Genomic DNA, 18862 nt, shown 5'->3' on the forward strand with positions numbered 1-18862 from the left:
CTCTCAGGTAACAATCTGGATTCTATATATTAGTTCAGGTTCTTATATTGACCCCATCACCACAGTAACCAGGACAGCCTGGAGTAAACCACAGAAGTTTGCAATGTCTAAAATTGACAATTGTGTTAGCGAACTCAGATTAACTGGCAATGAATCAACTCATGTTCACACAGGAATAAATTCTAGGCTAGACAAACCTGAAGAGGTGGAGAGACCAGCCAGCAAGGGGAGGTGTCCAGCACTCCCTCTTCTCCTCAAAGACAAAATAATTAATAGTGGGTGTGAGGTGGCAGGGCAGAGGGGAGGATGGGTATGTAAAGTGGAGCTGCTGAGCTAAACAAACCCATTTGTGAATGTATGTGCAGAGCAGGCATTTGAAATAAAGAGTTATTGTAAGTCTGCTCTGGATCCACTTTGATTCTGGGACAGGCTCCTGGATCTAGAAACACCCTCTGCACATGTCTACCTGCTTGAGTGACACAGAGTGGCTACTTGATTCAGCCCGTGTGCCTTTGATGGAAATACTTTTATTTGCTGGATGAAACAACAGGCACATTTGTGATGAAATTCAGCACTACCTGTAACAACTTGTATCTCATAACACAATGGGTAAGAATGCTTCTAGTGGCTGGATCATATAAAGATGGAAACCTGCTACTGCCTTCAAGCCAGTAAGGTCACATCTACTCTACAAACTTTGTTTGATGCAAGTTATGCCAGTGTACGGTCACTGAAGCTAGCATATCAGTCAGGCAGACTTAGCTGCTTGTGTTGGTGCCGCACACCCCCACCAGGAGTCCTTGCATTCCTACGAAGTATGGTATGCCACAGATAGGTATCCCAGTGTGCCATGCACCACCGTCCAGCGCAACGCCTTTTAGGAAATTTTTACAGCATACTGTGGAGTAGAACTTACATCAACCTAACTTTGAAATGTAGACCGTGTGTTCAGGGAGGTGGTTTTACTGCGTCGCCATAATAGGGCCCTTACGTTGACTGCAGAAAAATCTGAGTGTAGACACATGCACAAATACGTCAACATAAATCACTGTGGGTTTGTCTATACTACCAGCCGGATTGGCAGGCAACAATCGATCCAGTGGAGGTCTACTGTGTCTAGTCTAGACGCGATAAATCAACCACCAAACACTCTCCTGTCGACTCCGGTACTCCACTGGAGAGGCACAAGCAGAGTCGATGGGAGAGCGTCAGCTGTCAACTCACCGCAGTGAAGACACCGCAGTCAGTAGATCTAAGTACGCTGACTTCAGCTACATTATTCACATAGCTGAAGTTGCGTAACTTAGATCAATCCCTCCTCCCAGTGTAGACCAGGCCTGTGTCAGCCTAACTGTCCTTTAGCTCAATCAGTAGAGGCTCATGCTGTCAGATCTAAAGGTTCTGGGTTCGATCCCTGCAGGTGACCCTACCCTATTAATAGATCACTATAATGTATGGAACAAAGAGACATCAGTGCTTTCTTTTGGACTACAGTTAGACATGCCCTCAGAAAGTTGGAATCAGACTGCTGCTTGTAGCACGTACATTTCCTTTGGATGTTGCAGCTGTTTTGTCCATCAGTCTTTAATGTGAAGTGAAAATAATTTTTAATAAAAACAGTGTTTTAAAAGAGACTAAAAAAGATTGCAAGACAGAGCAGGCAGCCAGTGAAATGTAACAGAATCTAAAGGATGGCATATTTCATTAGCTTGCCGCTTTGCTTTTTCCTCCCACTGCTGCAATGAAGTTTTAATGAATTTCAGGTTTGATGATATTCTCCAGCAGCTTGTGTTATAAGAACTGCACTTCCAGATCAGTAGCAAAGCACTGATCTTCAAAGCTCAAAGCTCTACTCCTATCGCTGCCTATTCTCCATAAAAGAACTGATTGTAGGGGAATTTATAAACGTTACTTTTTTATGTGGCTGAAGGTGGGGTGTCTGCAGATAGATGCCCAATTAGATACCCCATGTATTTCCTGTTCATTTTCTGCTTTGCTTCACCCATATCTAACGGCATTTCTGTTTAATAAGGACAGTACAGCAATTCTACAGTAGCCAAAAAGTACATGCATATCTAATTATGTTAAGAAAAAAGAGAATCAGTAATAAGCTGGAGTCTGTCTTTTAGTAACCACAGACACCTCTCAGCAAATCAAGAAGTTTCTTGGTGCCATCATCTGGTGGCAAGAAGTAATAAAATCTGTGTTAAAAGTGATCTGTTCCAGTACATAAAAAAATTGCACTTACTTTGTGTTATGCATTTGTAAGTAGTAAAAAAATGTTAAGACTCTAGTAATATAGGAACAATAGGAAAAGTATCCCTGCTGTTATTAAAAGGAAATCATCATGATGCTTTGATATATTTGATCTCTTCGAAAGAGATCATGTCACTTATAGATGCTACATGTGAAGGAAGACCCATGCTTATATTTTATATGTATTGGTTTCCAGTATATTAGAGAACCTAGAAACAGGTTTTTTTGTCTGATTTGTCCAGGAGGATTCATGTTGAAGAGCATGTTGAAGATATACCCTGCTGAGACTTGGCAATTCCAGGAAGGTTAACATTCGATGAGTTAGAACATACAGAGAATGCAGAAAATAGTTGTTAAAAATTAAATCCTGCATCAGTTTGAGACAATGTTCTAGAGAGGTGGAATTTCTGGACTGCAATGTTATTGCTAATTTTTCAACCAAGTGACTTAAAAAAAAACCAACCTGGTCCTACATCACTCAATACTGGTTAATAAACTAATCTCCCCATGCTTAACAGACACAGATTGTCAGAGTTTCAATTTAGCACGGGCAACTGAAAATTCTCAGTTAGAAGTAGTGCAGTTAGGTGGGACTAATTGATTTGTTAATAATAGTAGCACATTTGAAGGCGATCAAGAACACTGACTGCAAAAACCTGATCACGAGCTAGCCATTAAACAGCAATATTACAGTGTTCGCTTGGGGTTTTTAAATACAGGTTGCACATTTCTTTTGTGGGGAAACCATTACAAGCAGCTGTATTTCCCTGTCTCATACCTACAAATTCCATAAGACTAAATCTAACCCAAAGTTCTTAGGGGAAATTCTGACTGTGAAAGGTAGAGATCATTAGAAAGATTTTGTTATATACAATGAGAAACTAAACATTTGGCAATACAGATGGAATACAGTGGCAACGCTGAGAAAGCAGTTACTAAAATTCCAGCATGACTAGGATTACCATTCTCTCAGTGCTGTAGCAGTGTAGTGCTTACCATAGAGAATGCGAAGGACAGTGTTTCAAGTCAAGATCTTAATTAAGCAACAGCTGTGCAGGAGTTGGATGTGGTTTGGTTAACAGATCACTAGTGCAGCTGCATTGGCCAGGACAGGGTTAAACACATCAGGGAGCATCTACTTGAATTGGCCTGCAGACGGGCTCGGAAGCGTGTGCGCTCAGGGTCCAGTGATGGGTTAATTCGGCCCTTTGTCTCAGTTTTACTGGTATGAACAAGAGGTGGGTCAAAAATTCCACCCTGCTCACATGAGGTGTTTTTCAACAAAACAGTCCTTCAGCGCTGGAGCCTGATACTCCTTCCTGCAGTCAGGTAGGGAGTGTGTCACTCAGGTGGCATTCACCCTGCTGGCAAGAAGTCTCTGCAGGACAGGTGGGATTTTCAGGCCCTAGGGCTGCATATTTTAAAGATGCAAAGACTCACATGTGTCATTTAGCAGGTCTCACCAAGTGATTTGATTACAATACACAAGTTTGTATAATAAATAAGCAAAGGCTTGTTGTAGGGCAGAACTGCTGCTTTGCTAGAAGATAAGCATGGGGTGCTGTTCAAACAGCACACAATACACTGTGTGATATAACCGCTACAAGTATTTTAAAAGGAAGTCCTACTTACAGTGTCCCACATGACAATGTTAACGTCCGTGCTGAACGAATTGTTAATATGCTGAGTGATATAAAGATTGACAAAGTCACAGAAGTGATGATACATATTAACACCTGGCAGGAGAAAGAAAAGCTCTTTACTATAAAGCAGGGCACAACATTATTCATTCCCACTTTTTGCAAACATTCGTGTTTATTATTCACAAGGAAATTACTAAATACACTCTCTGTTCCTGTGTACAGAAAGGTCTGGGTTTTAAATTAGTTTTACTCTTTTTGTGACTGAGAACTTATTATATGCCTTAGAGATGCAGAGCTTCAGTAGGGATGGAATCACATGAGAAAACTATGAATTAACCAGATATTTAAAAAAAAAAAAATCCAAGGAATAGGCAGAGCAGCCAAAAGCAGTAAGAAATTAAACAACAAATTAAACTTTTTTGAAGTTACATTTGCTATTGTGATTTTCTATTGTATACTAAAACCACTACCACATTAATGGTACTGCAATGTCTAGCTACACAGAGCAAACACTAATATTAGGACTTCAACAAAATGTTTTCAGGCTTTTTGAAAAAAGGTACGGTAAACTTCACTTTGGGCTGTGGGATAAGACGCTACTCTTGCAATGTTATTCATTTAGCACCTGCTCCAAAGCCCGTTTCAAATAGACTCTTGAGCACAGTGTTTTTACCCACTCCTATTTTTTTTTAAAAAAAAAGCTTAACTCATTTGTCTAAATACCAGACTAAGTATTCTCCCCTGTTAATGACAAATCTCTAAAATGAAGAATATTAAAGCTAAGATCAATAAATTGAAGAAATGCTAAAATATTCATGATGGAAAGGACCTTCATAAGCTACTTCAAGTCTCTCATGAAATATAATCTACTGCAGGACAGCAATCACTAGGGCTCTCCCATACTGACGTAGATAAGATATTACATACTTTGCAGCTGCTTTTCACATAGTTCAAAGCTTTTAAAGAAGTCTTTTTTACTTTTGAAGTGACAAACCTGCATAAAAAGTTATTTGCTTGGGTTCTTTTCTTGAAGTACATGACTTCCACCAACCACCCCATAACCTTTACATACCTATGTATGCAGAAGCTGATTGAAGTGATATAGCCAGTAATAAATTATGTTTATTCCCATAATGTGCAAGTGAGATATTAAAATAGTCATCATCAGTCAAAGTGTAATGGAAGTAGTGTGAAACTTTTCTGGGTTTTTTTTTAAGCGTCTATTATTAGTACAAAACTTGCACTTTGTCACAATCTCACAGATTTGGTTGAACTATGAAAAGGGAGGGAAAAAGTCTTATAATCTCACTCTACCTCAAAGATCTATAAAGACCACATACACGCTCAGAGTGAATTTCATACACACACACACACACCCTAAAAATGTAATGTAAATGGACACTACATTATCACACTGTATGACGCAGAAAAACAATATCTGTTACCTGCATCTAATTTCATGAAGTAAGTTGGCTTTTCAATAATAATGTCACATTTGCCATCTTCTATGGGTCTGAAGCTTAGTGGAGTATATGTCTGGAGTTCGGCAAACCTGAAATTATTCAATAACATTTAATGAGTTTTTAAGATAATGTGCCTGAATAAAAGTACGTATTACAATTCAGAGTTTAGTGACAGTTCACCATGTACATTTCATCAAATAATGCTGCCAAAGTTTGATAAGGTTTGACAATTGAAAATAATTTTTAATTGTAACTGAAGGGTTTTAGATCATTAGCTTCAAAAGGTTAAAAACTCTGCCTTTGATCTCAGGAGCAAGCAGCATCTTTGATCTACAAATCAACCCAGCAAAGAACTGTGAAAAGAGTCTTTCCTTCCATCCATATTTCCTGGGTGCAGTTAATTTGAATACATTTCTGTCCAACTTATCGACGTGCATTTAAAAGACATTTCACTACAGACCACAATGCTTTGGCGAGATTAACGCCTGCAGGTGCAAGGTTGATTAAGTCTGAAACCAATTAGGAGGATTCATTTTGCTGGTAACCAACAGTCTGCATGTTGACAGCCATCTTTTGAAAATGGATCAGAGTTTCAGATGGCATTGAGATGACTGATCACAGTGGGGACAATGAGGTTACACATGGCCAGAGAGAGGAACCCAAGGGAACTCTAGTGAGGTCAGAGAAAGCACAAATGGAAGCGGACAAGGAGGGAAACTGAATCCTTAGATCCTACTTGATGTCTCCAATTCCACCTGCCCTAGAGATTAACCTGCAACTGTGGGTAAGTCTACCATGCAATTAAGATGGAAGGGTCCCAGAGCAAAAGAGCCTAAGCCCCGTGAGCCTGAATCAGCTGGCATGGGCCAGCCACAGGTTTTTAATTGCAGTGCTGACAAACCCTATGTGACAGCAGCACTTCAAGTGGCAACAGAGCAAGGTATCCCACACTACCTCACTCTAGGATGGAGTGTCCTCACAAAACACTGCCCTGCAACAGTCCCTGAGCCCTGTAGATAGTTGCACCCAGCCCATAATTTCAAGCACAAACTTCCTTTTGCAGGTACAGGAGTGTAAAGCACAGACATCAAGTAGGTCCCAATTCAGCAAAGCACTTATGCTCAAAGTTTAAGCACCCAGCTGACCCAGGTAATGGTGCTTTTCACCCCTAAATAGCAAACCACTGCACACGAAAGGAATTATCATTTCTGCTCATTCTATAGACGGGATAGCAGAGGTGCAGACAGCTTAAGTGCCAGTACTTAGACACACAGACAGGCAAAGATCAGAAGCCAGGTTTCTGACTCCCGGCACCGTTCTCAGTCCACTACTACTACTACACATTTTTGGTTTGTTTCAGAGACTGTTTGAAGTGGATCCCAAACAAAATGACAGTGCTGCTTTTGGGTCAAGATGGGACAATACCCTTTTCTCCAACTAACTGTTGGATCAATAGTTACTCAAACTTAACACTGTGAGACATTTACAGTCTTTTGTCCATGTCAATGTTGAAAACAGCAGTATCAAATGTATGACCACATCGGGTTCTGCTATGTGCGGGATTCAATTTGTATTCATTTCTTATTTCCGAGAGTCAGTATTTCTCAGTATGAAATACATTAGCACGAAATGCCTCACTGAGAGCTGTTGATGCCAAAGAAAGGCAGACAGAGAAAGAAGAGTAAAAACCAACTCTAACTTGGAAATAGCTATAATTCCAAATCGTACCAAGACTGCAGTGGGCTCTTGCGCTGACCTTCAGCCATGAATGCTTGACTGTCAAAGTTACAATGACCTCCGATTTCTCCTTTCTGGAGAAAGTCTTCCTTGAATCTGATGTAAAGGAATAAAAACATATTAACATAAAATACCAGGCCCCAGCATAGCAGTTCAAGAGGAACCCAGCCCAAGACAGATCAGTACTGAGGTATACCGCAGTTCTACACAGGTAAGCCTGCACAGCAGCCAGCTCAGGCCAATGCAATTAGGTGCTAGGTCAATGCAGCAAGGTACTTAAACATGTACTAAAGTTTTGGCACAAGTAGCCCCACTGACTTAAATAAGGCTATTCACATGCTTAACGTTAAGCACATACTTAAGTACCGTGCTGAACTTGGGCCTTCGTTTCACTTTCTGAGCATTATATTCACCCACAAAAATCACGTGATACAAATTATCATCTATTTTCATTTAGTACAAGAGGGTTGAAATTTACCAGGAAGTGATAGCACAGACTACAGAAAATCACTGGGATTCCTCCAACACAGAATATCCTTGAGCCAATTAATACATTTCATACTATTACAAGAGTTCAGATTGCACAGTATTTACCATTCAAAACAACATTCAAAAATACAGCAATACTGTACCTTGATCATCAATAGGGAGATTTTCCAACTACTAACATTAAATCTTTTAATTGTGTTTAAATGTCTGTGATAGTTAAAGGGACATCAGTAGCTTTTCTTTAAAGTCATGTGATCAGAGTAGAAATGTTTTCTATAACAACAAGTAACATCTAAGATTAACAGAAAAGATCCCCAAATTTTTAAATGTCTTTAATTTGTGCAAGTAATGACACTGCCTATTCAATTTCAGAGTTTCCTCTTGTGCAATCAGTTAGTCCTCAGTTCTGCAGTGAGTGTGGTGTAGGTGGATCGCTGCCCCAACATGGAGCTCAGTACAGGAGATGGACATTAAGTGTTACTGTAATTATACAAACAAATGAAACTAAACAGTTAGTCATTTCTTGGTAAACAGGTGATAAAAGCATGTTACAGACACGGATAGCATGTGTAATCTTGTTATAAGCATGCTGATAGGTGCTCTAAGGAACTGTTAAAAGCAATCTCATGATCTGTCAGATTCTAAGGATTTATTAAAATACATAATAATAAATTAACCCTTTAAAAAACTATTGATAAATGTAGCCTCACTAGTAAATGTGACCAAGCACTTCATACAGCAATAGAGGCAAGAAAGATATATACATTTTTAAATAGGAAAATGTGTTTGTGAACCCAAGAAATATTACAGGGGGTCAGGGGAGCTGTAGCAACAAACTATCTTGAACTCACTTTTTAAAATTTGTCTAGATTTTAAGTTAACTGCAGCCCTTTAAAATGATGTGCACTCTAAACATGCTTAATTGGTTACACTGCTTTTGCCAATGGTCAGATTTGTTACTTAAAATAGGGGAGCTACACATTCCCCAAAATCAAATTGCTCCCAAGAGGAAAAAAAACAGATGTGGGTGGTCCTACAGTTTCTTTCCTTGAGAATTTCAATGAATGGTGCTGCCATACATGGTAAATGCAACTCTCCAAAACTCGCCTTCCTGAAGTCTACCCTTGTGATTGATATTCAATGTCCAGATCCTGCAAAGACTTGCATTGTTTCACAAGTCATCCTACTGATTTCAGCGGGGACTACTCACCATGTGTAAAGCACATGCTTAAGTCTCAGCAGGATCAGGGCCCAAGTCTCCCCAGTAAGCTGTCTGGTTTGCACCAGTGTAAATGCGGGCAGAACCTAGCACAATTAGTCTTTGATTCTATAGGTTTTGAAACCCAGGTACCATGACGACATATGCACTAGATAACTGCAGAGAGGGAGATTTGTGAAATATGCATTTTGAAGTGTATTTTCCCTGATGTTTCCTGGTATTGCTGGAATGTAAGTAATTCAGAGACCTGTCATGGTTTCGCTTTGTGGTTCTTAAATCAATGTACAAGTTTGTCGCTCTACAATGCTGGAGGTACTGTGAGCAGGCCAGAGATGAATCACCCTGTGCAAAAAGAATAAGTAGGGATTGATTAAAATAAAATAATACTAGGAGCAGAAGAACATAAGAATAGCCACACCAGTAGTCCATCTAGCCCAGTATCCTGTATTCCAACAGTGGCTGGTGCCAGATGATTCAGAGGGAACGAACAGAACAGGGCAATTACCAGTGATCCATTTGTTATCCTCCTCTCCCAGCTTCTGCAAGTCAGAGGCTTAGGGACACCCACAGCATGGAGATGTGTCCTTGACCCTCTTGACTAATAGCCATTAATAGACCTATCCTCCATTAACTTATCTAATTCTTTTTTGAACCCAGTTATACTTTTGGCCTTCACAACATCCCCTGGCAATGAGATCCACAGGTTGACTCTGCATTGTGTGAATTACTTCCCTTTTTTTGTTTTAAATGTGCTACTTATTAATTTCATCAGGTGACCTCTGGTTCTTGTGTTATGTGAAGGGGTAAATAACACTTCCCTATTAACTTTCTCCACCCCATTCATGATTTTATAGTATCCCCGCCTTGGTCATCTTTTCCAAGCTGAACAGTCCCAGTCTTTTTAAACTCTCATCATACAGAGGCTGTTCCATACCCTTAACATTTTTATTGCCCTTCTCTGTACTTTTTCCAATTCTGAAAGATCTTTTTGAGTTAGGGCGACCAAAAGTGCACACAGTATTCCAGGTGCGGGTGTACCATGGACTTACGTAGTGGCATTATGTTTAAAAACTTATGAAGACTGCATTGCTTATCTTATAAGTATAACAAAACACCTACCTTTGCTATAGGCTTGCAGTGGGTTTTCATTTCATCTAGCCTTTCTTTAACATAACCAAAGTCAGCTTGTTTCCAGAATATCTGCTGAGCTGTCTCAATGTCATTAGCCCTGATGCATGAAAAAAATTCAAGGACCTTCATTTAATGCATTTTAGCTTTTTGAAGAGGCTCTTTAATTCAAACGGCAGGAGGATGCCTGAGAAATTAGTTTTATTTATCCTCATCTTCTGAGAGATCTCCAAACTAGCCAGGCAAATTAGACTGGCAATAAGGTGACAGTAATTAGCCATTGGAACAATCTGCCAAGGGTCACGGTGGATTCTCCATCACTGACAATCTTTAAATCAAGATTGGATGTTTTTCTAAAAGATATACTCAAGGAATTATTTGGGGGGATTTCTATGGCCTGCGTTATGGTGATCACAACAGGGCCTTTATGAAAGCAGAGCTACAAAAAGCAGTATCTAAGCCTCTTGTAACCAATGCAATTGGTGGTTAATGGAAGGTTACTTTATGTTTTTAATTCCCACAATAGACAATCTCAGAATAGACAGAATAAAAATAGGACAGTAAAAATGGGAGATACACAAAAAGGACACAAAGTAAATGGAAAGAATGTTAGTTATGATGCCACAGATCCTGCAAAACGATCCCTGCTGTATGGATCCAGCACTGAGAAGGACAAACAACGTCCTCAGGCCAAATTTCAACAGAAATGAAAACTGCGGGTTTTGTCCTTAGACTGTGCATCATAGAGACTGGGTGGGGACCATGGTACATAACTGAAAATATAATTCCCCTAACCACAGAAGGAGTCTGACAACCATCTTATAGAGTAGGCTCTCTCTCCTCACAAGCTGAAGTTATTAATACATAAACCAGAACAGAAGAGCCAGCCAGTGTATTGTTTTCATCTCCATTCAGTTTCAAAACAGGAAACAAATCAGCTGGACACAGACAAAAAAATCAAGTTCTTTTTTCTTTTTTTAAACCTGAAAAAGATACTTGAATTTAAAGCTGTATTATAACAAAGTAGCCCAGGGGTCGGCAACCTTTGGCACACAACCCATCATGGTAATCCACTGGGGGACCGCAAGACGTTTTGTTTACGCAGCTCCCATTGGCTGGGAACAGCAAACCTTGGCCACTTGGAGCTGCGGGAGGGCAGGCCTGCAGATGGTCAATGTAAACAAAATGTCTCACAGCCAGCCAGCGGATTACCGTGATGGGATGCATGCCAAAGGTTGATGACCCCTGAACTAGCCAGTCTGCATAAATATCATGACATGAAGTACTTCAAATAACACTTTTTTTTACTGAAAAAGTTCAGTGTTATGCAGGTTTCCATGAAGAGACAATCACAATATCCTCCTTTAGACAACACTGCACTATGCCTTGAAACAAGTAAGTTAACTCAATATCCAGAATAAACATCAGTGTCGTACGTTAGGGACATGCTGAACTTCTATACATTTAAAATGGAAACTTACCATCCCGTTTCAACATAATCACACACCGGGTAACCAAACCTGTATTCCGGCTTGCAGGATCTCTCATAGCCCCAGCAGGATTTTAGATTCTTCAAGTATTTCTGTAACACAGGAGATTCCCATTGAGAACTGTTGGCTTATTAGGTTATATTTCAGCAAATTAGTTTTGCATAAAAAGCTTTCAATTTTATGTTTTCTCACACCACATTATCACAAGGAACTGCTTAGATTACCTGTTTACATCTTGAGCCCCAGTCTTGCAAACACAAACACACTTTTATGCACAAGTATTATTCCCATGGACTTCAATAGGACTATATGCATGATTTGGACACGTACATAGTGCTTGTAAGATTAAAGCTTTAGCACTTGAAATTTCAATACACCTGACATAAGTCTGGAGGTGACAAGCAGACTACACCAGCCTAGTAGCAAGTCTAGAAACTTTCTAATAACTGTATTTAGTATACAGAGTTTCTTTCACATGTCTGAACCTGCTGTTCAGTGTACACAAGCCTGTTTCTCTTTTGGCTATATGGTAATTGTGATGGGGATTTCTGGGTGGGGAACGATTTGGGTTGGGGTTGAGTACTTAGGCTCCCAACCATCCTCCTTTTTCCCAAGGGCAAAAAGGGATTCCCCCTTTTGTGCCCCTTCTTCTGTGGCTTGTGCTTATTGGACATCTCGGCTTGCTCAAAAGGGATCAGCCAGAGTTGGCATTTCTAATACAGATTTTAAAGATTTATCCCACATGCTACTCCTTACACCTTTCGTTCATATACTCAAGAAATGTTCCTGAGCAAAGAGATCAAGCAGTTAGTCATAATCCTCAGCCCCCTTCCCTTCTACCCATTTTGTCCTGAGGTCATACATCTTATAAGCATATTCACTATGACTCATGCCAGCACTCTTTTTAAGATTTCTAAATTTCAAACTATACACATCTGGAGTAATTTGAAGTGTTTGTAAAATGGCTCTCTTACATTCAAAGAATTCCAAAGCTTCCTGTATTGGCATTTCATTAAATACATTTAAAGCTTTACCACACAGTTTTGTAATCACTGTGGAGACTTTCTTGTCCCCAAGACTATATGAACCTCACATAGCTTTAGAAAAGTGGTAAGGTATTCCTCAATGCAGTCTCACAGGACACAACTTGTCAAAGCTGAGGGTTCCTTCATTGGAGAGAAATGTTGGTAACTCTCGGATCTGTCCATGTTCTTCTATCAGGTCCTGACTATATTTCCTCTCCTTTTCCTTCTTCTTCAGCCTCTGTCTTTCAGCTCCACGGCTTTTATGAGCTTCAGTTTCTTGTAGTCTCAGCTCCATGGCTCGCCTGTGGGCAGCTTCCAGTCTCATTTCTGCCTGCCATTTCTGGTATTCGCTGTTGTGCTCCCTTTCTTCTGCCTCCAATCTGGCTAATTGTAGCTTTGCAGTTGTTTCAGTGATGCTCATTTTTATGCTTTACTGTTTCTATTTCAATTACCCGAAATAGTTTATTTTGTTTGTTTATCTTTGACTGTTCCCAGCCATACCTGAGACTCACTTAAAATTGCTATACCAGTGCTTATAGTGTAAACCTCATTTGAAATAACGAGCTATGCACATACCCTGCTTGCTGCGCCACTGACATACCCAGGGTACAATCTGGGCTGATAAACAGCTGTGTCACCTCTGCTCTCTAAGCTAAAGTGCCTTTTATACTGCACCGCTGTGAGAACTACCACTCCTGGTCTGCTCACACACAGCCTCCAGCCTGCAAGTTACTCCTAGTTATACTGCAAATGCTGCAGCCAGCCACTCTTGAATTACACTGCAGAGCTACACTAGCAAACTCCCAGTTCCATACTTTCCCCAGAAATGTACATCTTGTGCTGCCCAGCTCTCTCCTGGGTAACACAAGTTCATATATAGTCCATTATTTTATTAATAGAAAATGATATGCACAAATCTGGTTATCCCAAATGGAGTTTCTCCAAACACATCAAGTCAAACACACTGGTTTAGATAAAGACAAGTTTCTTAACTACAAACGGATAGATTTTAAGTGAACATAAGTAATGAGGCATAAAAGTCAGAATTAGTTACAAGGAAAATAAACGTAAAATGCAACTAATACCTAACTAGAATGAATTCAAAGTACGGTCTCTCTCACAACGTTTCAGCAGTCCTACTGGCGGAACTTCTTTCAGACAGGATCCCTCCCCCAGTCCAAAGCTGCTTCCTTTGTTCTTCAGGTGTCATGGATTCCATGGGCAGAGGGAAACGGAGGAATGATTTGGGGCATCTGCCCTCGCTGCACATAGTTCTAGAATTCCCTTCTTCGAAAAGCACCTCCAGCTGAGGTTCAGGAGACACAAAGTCTGTGAGGATGGGAACCCCGAGCTGTTTCTTTGTAAGAGGTAGATTTTTCGCCCATGTCCCTTTTCCTGCCAACGAATAGCCACTTAAGCAGGTGATGGCTCATTTGACCTTGCTGACATCTGGCTGAGGTGTCATCTTGTCTTTTTGTCTCTGAGAAACTGGTTTGGCTGCTTTCCAGATTTGGAATATGTCTTAGTAACACCATACTGTGGAGTTCTATAACTTTATATACAATGTTGCCACACACATTTTATCAGGACAATATTGACCAAAGAGATATGAGTTTTCAAATGATACCTCACAAGGCATAGCTGTACAAAGAGTATTATAATAGCGTGCAAGGAGTGAATACAGACCATCACAGTAATTAACAAAAAATTCTGTATACATCAAATCCTTCCCCCCACGTCCCCCCCTCCATTCTCGTGATGGTATGAGAGTCAGGAAAGAGCACTGCTTAGTAATTTTAAGGAAAAGCTGTTCTAACCCCAGAAATGACCAACCCATTGGCAAACAGACCAACTTATTACCATCTTTAACTTCTATGATTCTAAGAATAAGCAACCCCAAAATTACATTTGAGTAAACATAGAAATACCTACTTTATATGGGCAATGAGAGTCCTGCTTACAGATTGTGGCAATATGCCGATTGTTGTGCAGAAAATATGGAATATGCTCTTCCGGTACATTGATACTTTTGTAGCTATATAATGGCACTTCTGGAATGTTTTTGATTTCAATAAGATTTTCATCTTGGGCATTAGCCAGGATTTCTTGAAGCAGCACTCCAAACGCAAGCAACATTAGCATGGCAGCCAACTAGTCCTGCAGTTAAGAAAGAAAGACAGTAAAATAACATATCTATTGGTCAATATTCTGTCAAATAAATACATTTTCAGTATTTTGTCTTGGACCATGCAGATTTTCCCTAGGCGGGGCAAAGCTGCACTGAGATTAATTCATATAGTCTCTGATTTGTCTGAAAAATGAATCATTAGTCATGAAGGGTTATTAAGCACTGCCAACTCAAATTCAATGTGAAATGGGTGTGTTGCCTTTCACTGAGTCCCAAGGAATCCTAAGTGTCCAAATCAGGAAACTATATATAGACTATATTGTATATGGACTGTAGGAAGAACTTGTTTTATAAAACTGCCTACATTTTTTAAGATTATAAATAATAAACTTTTAAAAAAGAGAGATGCTGGAAAATACAAATTGTTTCCTTGCAAAAAGTGGGAATGCATCAGCCAGTTGAATGGCAATATATACAATCTCTGAAACATTACAAGCAATCTCAATATGGCATCTAAGTTTCTGAATTCATGAGTCTGGTTATGTTTTATTAACATTACACACTTTTTCCCAAGGTGTATATTATAACAATGTAATATACATCTATCCAGTCTTCAGATCAAGAGTGGATGCATTTCTAGAAGATACATTTTAATGGTCAAACAAGTTATCAGGCTCAATACAGGAGTAACTGGAGGAAATCCTGTGGCCTGCATTACACAGAAGGTCAGACTAGATGATATAATGGCCCCTTCTGGTCTTAAAATAAATGTATCTGTAAACCGCTAAAGCTATTAGCAATATTCCAATGATGCAGTCAGCCTTGCCCATCTATTCAAGGAGAACTGCTCTAGATTTTCGAGCTACAGGGAAGAATTAAATACATTTTGCATAGAAAATCTCACATACAAAATCACGAACCTTGAGAATATTCAATACGCAGAATTGTCAGTACATTATTAATCATACACCTGTAGCTGTTAAAACTGTGCACACAGCCCTATCTATAGCTTTAAACATTGCCCTTCCCAGCCTCTCCGAGTCATACTCCTATTGCTGAAAAGCTTTCAGTTAGGCGATCTTCCTCTTTCCTACAGAATTTATTACCATGGTTATCTAAGGGTCTTCAGAAAACCAACGAAAAACCAAGAGTCAGCATTAGTACGAGCACCCTTTTCCTCCTCAGAGATCTTCAAACACAAAACCAGCTCCCTACTCTCTACATCAGAGATGAACTCTCTAACCACAGCTCCCTTTTCTACAGTTACAAGTCTCCAATGGATCAATACAACTACATTTTGAGGGACATTCAATTCTAAGCCTGGAATTTGCTCCTATAATCATAATCGGTGATCACAGGCTACGTCTACACTACAGGATAAATTCAAATTAGCTTAAACCGATTTTATAAAACAGATATTATAAAGTCGATTGTGCACGTCCACACTAGGCACATTAATTCGGTGGTGTGCGCCCATGGTCTGAGGCTAGCGTCGATTTCTGGAGCGGGTGCACTGTGGGTAGCTACTGTAAAATAATGAGGCCAATAACGTCGATTTGCGTCCACACTAACCCTAATCCGATATAGTAATATCAATTTTAGCGTTACTCCTCTCGTTCTGTAGGAGTACAGAAATCGATTTAAAGAGCCCTTTAAATCAATATAAAGAGCAGTGTAGTGTGGACGGGTGCAGCGTTAAATCGATTTAACACTGTTAAAATCGGTTTAACAGCATAGCGTAGACCAGGCCCAAGTAACTCATTCTCACAAATGAATGACAAAATGTAGATTGCAAACTGCCTGCAGTAGAACAGCTTCGTTCTGTAACAAGCACATTAGTTAACTGTGAGGCAAAATTAAATGCTGCTCTTAAAAATGAGGCCGGTCTTTCAGCACAGAAGGGTTTGGGACTCTGTAACCAGATAAGACACAAGGAAAATAATTTTGAAGCTACCTGTTGCTAAATTCAAGCTATCAGAAGTGGAAAATGTGGTTAGCACAGCTCCATGCAAACTCAGGAGTCTTTTCAGGCAGATAAATGCGTAGGCAATATAAATTCATGGAGCCTTTCACAGAGTACAGATTACATGTCCTGAGCTAAGGCATGGGCAGCTTTGCAAGATGCCAAGTGCCTTAGATAGTTGTAGAACCCAACTGCCTCTATGACAAATTTGATGTTCAGGAAAGTAATGGGAAGCTAGTGTGTGAAAAAATGGTACTTCCTCTCAACTGCCACAAACCCAGAGGGGAGGAAATTCAAATAGCCCTGTCACGCTAGCTGATGCTTTAACTGAGTCAAGGTTTACATCCTCCAACTGCTTTAATCCCTCCTCCCCCTAGAGCTGGATGAACAAAGACCTGGAAGGCCACTTTACAGCCCTTTCTTTTACACCGGGGCAGGTCCGGGCTGAGACCGGGGCAGGTCCGGTGCGGCAAAGGGAGAATGGAAGAGGATTCTCCAGCTTTTCCTCTGAACGGGCTCCAGCTTTGCTACGAGGTTAATGCTCTGCAGAGACCAATTGGATAACAGAAAAAGCAGTCCTTAGGGTAGAAGGGGACGGTAGATAACACAGCCCTTACAAATACACAATAGCCAATACAATTTCAATAACATCCTCCCCAAACTCTGAGAGGAAGATGCCAAGTGCCAGACCCCCAAGTTGGGCCAGTTCCTCTTACACATACACTTCCAGTAAGGGGCGGGGAGGGAACTGTGTGTGCATCCAGCCTGCAGCGGGGGAGGAGTGAGGGTGGCAGAGCAGCACCCAGCCCCCAGTGAAAGAGGAGACAAGAATACCCCAAATCAGCCACCCTGTGCCCCCCCCCCACCCTGAGACAGGCACCAGGGTACACCGAGCAGCCCTCTCCCAGCTCCGGCTGGAACACACAAAGCAGCGACCCCCTGAGAAGTAGGCACCAGCCCCCCCGAGGGGGCACCGAGCAACACTCTCCCACCCCCAGTAGCAGGTAACTGCCCTGGGGGGGGGACACCGAGCAACCCCCACCCATCCCCAAGCAGCAGGCACCAGCCCCGGGAGGGGGTGCACCGAGCAGCCTCCCCAGCAGCAGGGCCCGGGAAGGGGGAGCACCAGGAAGCCCCCCCAGCAGCAGGAACCAGGAGAGAGAAACACCGAGCAGCCCCCCCCCGCGAGCAGAAGGTCCCGGGATGGGGGGGGGGGGGCACCGAGCAGCCCCTCCCAGCAGACACCAGACCGGGGGAGTACCGAGCACCCCCCCCCAGTAGCACGTACCAGCCTGGGGGGGTGGAAGGGGGCACCGAGCAACCCCCTCCCATCTCCAAGCAGCAGGCACCAGCCCCGGGAGGGGGAGCACCGAGCAGCCCCCTCCCCAGCAGCAGGCCCTGGAAGGGGGAGCACCGAGCAGCCCCCCCCAGCAGGCACCAGCCCGGGGGAGCACCGAGCAGCCCCCCCCCCCCCAGTAGCAGGTACCAGCCCCCCCGGGAGGGGGGACGCCCCCGGCTCTCCCACCTGGAGCTGGACGGTGCCGCTGCCCAGCCCGGCCGCTCCGCCTGGGCTCCCTGCCGCAGCCGGCGCCGCACGGGGAGCGGAGGGCGGAGCCCTGCCCGGCTGGCTCAGCTCGCCGGAAACCAGCCCCGGGGAGGGGCGGCGAGGAGGCCAGACGGGCCCGAGGTGGAGCCGCCCCTCACCCGGGCCTCTGGCCGCCCGGCACCCCGCCCAGCGCCGCCAGGGGGCGCGCGGAGAGCGGGGCAGCCTGCAGGATCGGGGCCCCAGTGGACTGAGTCTAAAGCCCGACGCGGCCTTACCTGCCGCACGCTCCCGCGGAGCCGGGCTCTCGCCTAGCAAATCGGACTGACTCCGAATCCTGCACCTGGGACACCGCCGGGATGGGCTGTAGTCACAGCGCTGCTGTCACCCGGCACGGGCAGGGCTCATGCTTTTGAAGGACAGGGCCACTTCACTTGTTAATGTTGCTGCGGGAGTGGCCTGGGACACCCCCTGGGCCTGGCTGCGGTTAGCAAGGCCTTGTCCAAACCATAAATGGTCCCACTAAGTATACTCTGTACAGCATTAAATCCCTGCCACCTGCATGCAGTCATACATCGCTCTCCAGACAGCAGCCTTGAAAGGAGAGTTTTAAAAAGGTCCGGGGAGGTAGGAGAGGAAGCAGTCCAGCTCAGCAGAGGAGAAAGGAGCTGGCAGAAGGCAGAGCCCGGAGGGGTGTAACATCACTTCTAAATGTGATGGATGTGGCAGAGATTGGTCTCTCTTGTTCACATCTGCCGTAAAATCAACGCAGTAAATG

General features: G+C 42.5%; 1 protein-coding gene across 5 annotated transcripts in view; it reads right to left on the reverse strand.

Annotated features, from left to right (window-relative positions):
* EOGT (EGF domain specific O-linked N-acetylglucosamine transferase) overlaps positions 1 to 18420 on the reverse strand; it is a 30314-nt gene extending 11894 nt beyond the window's left edge. The window contains exons 1-9 of one of the 5 annotated variants that reach the window (XM_050957446.1): positions 18363 to 18379; positions 16937 to 17084; positions 14383 to 14607; positions 11417 to 11517; positions 9927 to 10035; positions 9055 to 9149; positions 7091 to 7195; positions 5345 to 5451; positions 3889 to 3992 (exon numbers count right to left, since the gene is read on the reverse strand). In XM_050957446.1, the coding sequence (XP_050813403.1) occupies positions 3889 to 3992; positions 5345 to 5451; positions 7091 to 7195; positions 9055 to 9149; positions 9927 to 10035; positions 11417 to 11517; positions 14383 to 14592 (831 nt within the window). In that variant the 5' untranslated portion in view covers positions 14593 to 14607; positions 16937 to 17084; positions 18363 to 18379. Of the gene's footprint in view, positions 1 to 3888; positions 3993 to 5344; positions 5452 to 7090; positions 7196 to 9054; positions 9150 to 9926; positions 10036 to 11416; positions 11518 to 14382; positions 14608 to 16936; positions 17085 to 18066; positions 18142 to 18362 lie in introns of those variants that run through there. The other 4 variants (XM_050957447.1, XM_050957450.1, XM_050957449.1 and 1 more) reach the window with 4 other exon arrangements.
* Between the last annotated feature and the right edge of the window lie 442 nt (positions 18421 to 18862).

Source organism: Gopherus flavomarginatus, chromosome 6 (genome assembly GCF_025201925.1).
Source record: "Gopherus flavomarginatus isolate rGopFla2 chromosome 6, rGopFla2.mat.asm, whole genome shotgun sequence".
In the NCBI taxonomy this organism is placed as follows: domain Eukaryota; kingdom Metazoa; phylum Chordata; order Testudines; family Testudinidae; genus Gopherus; species Gopherus flavomarginatus.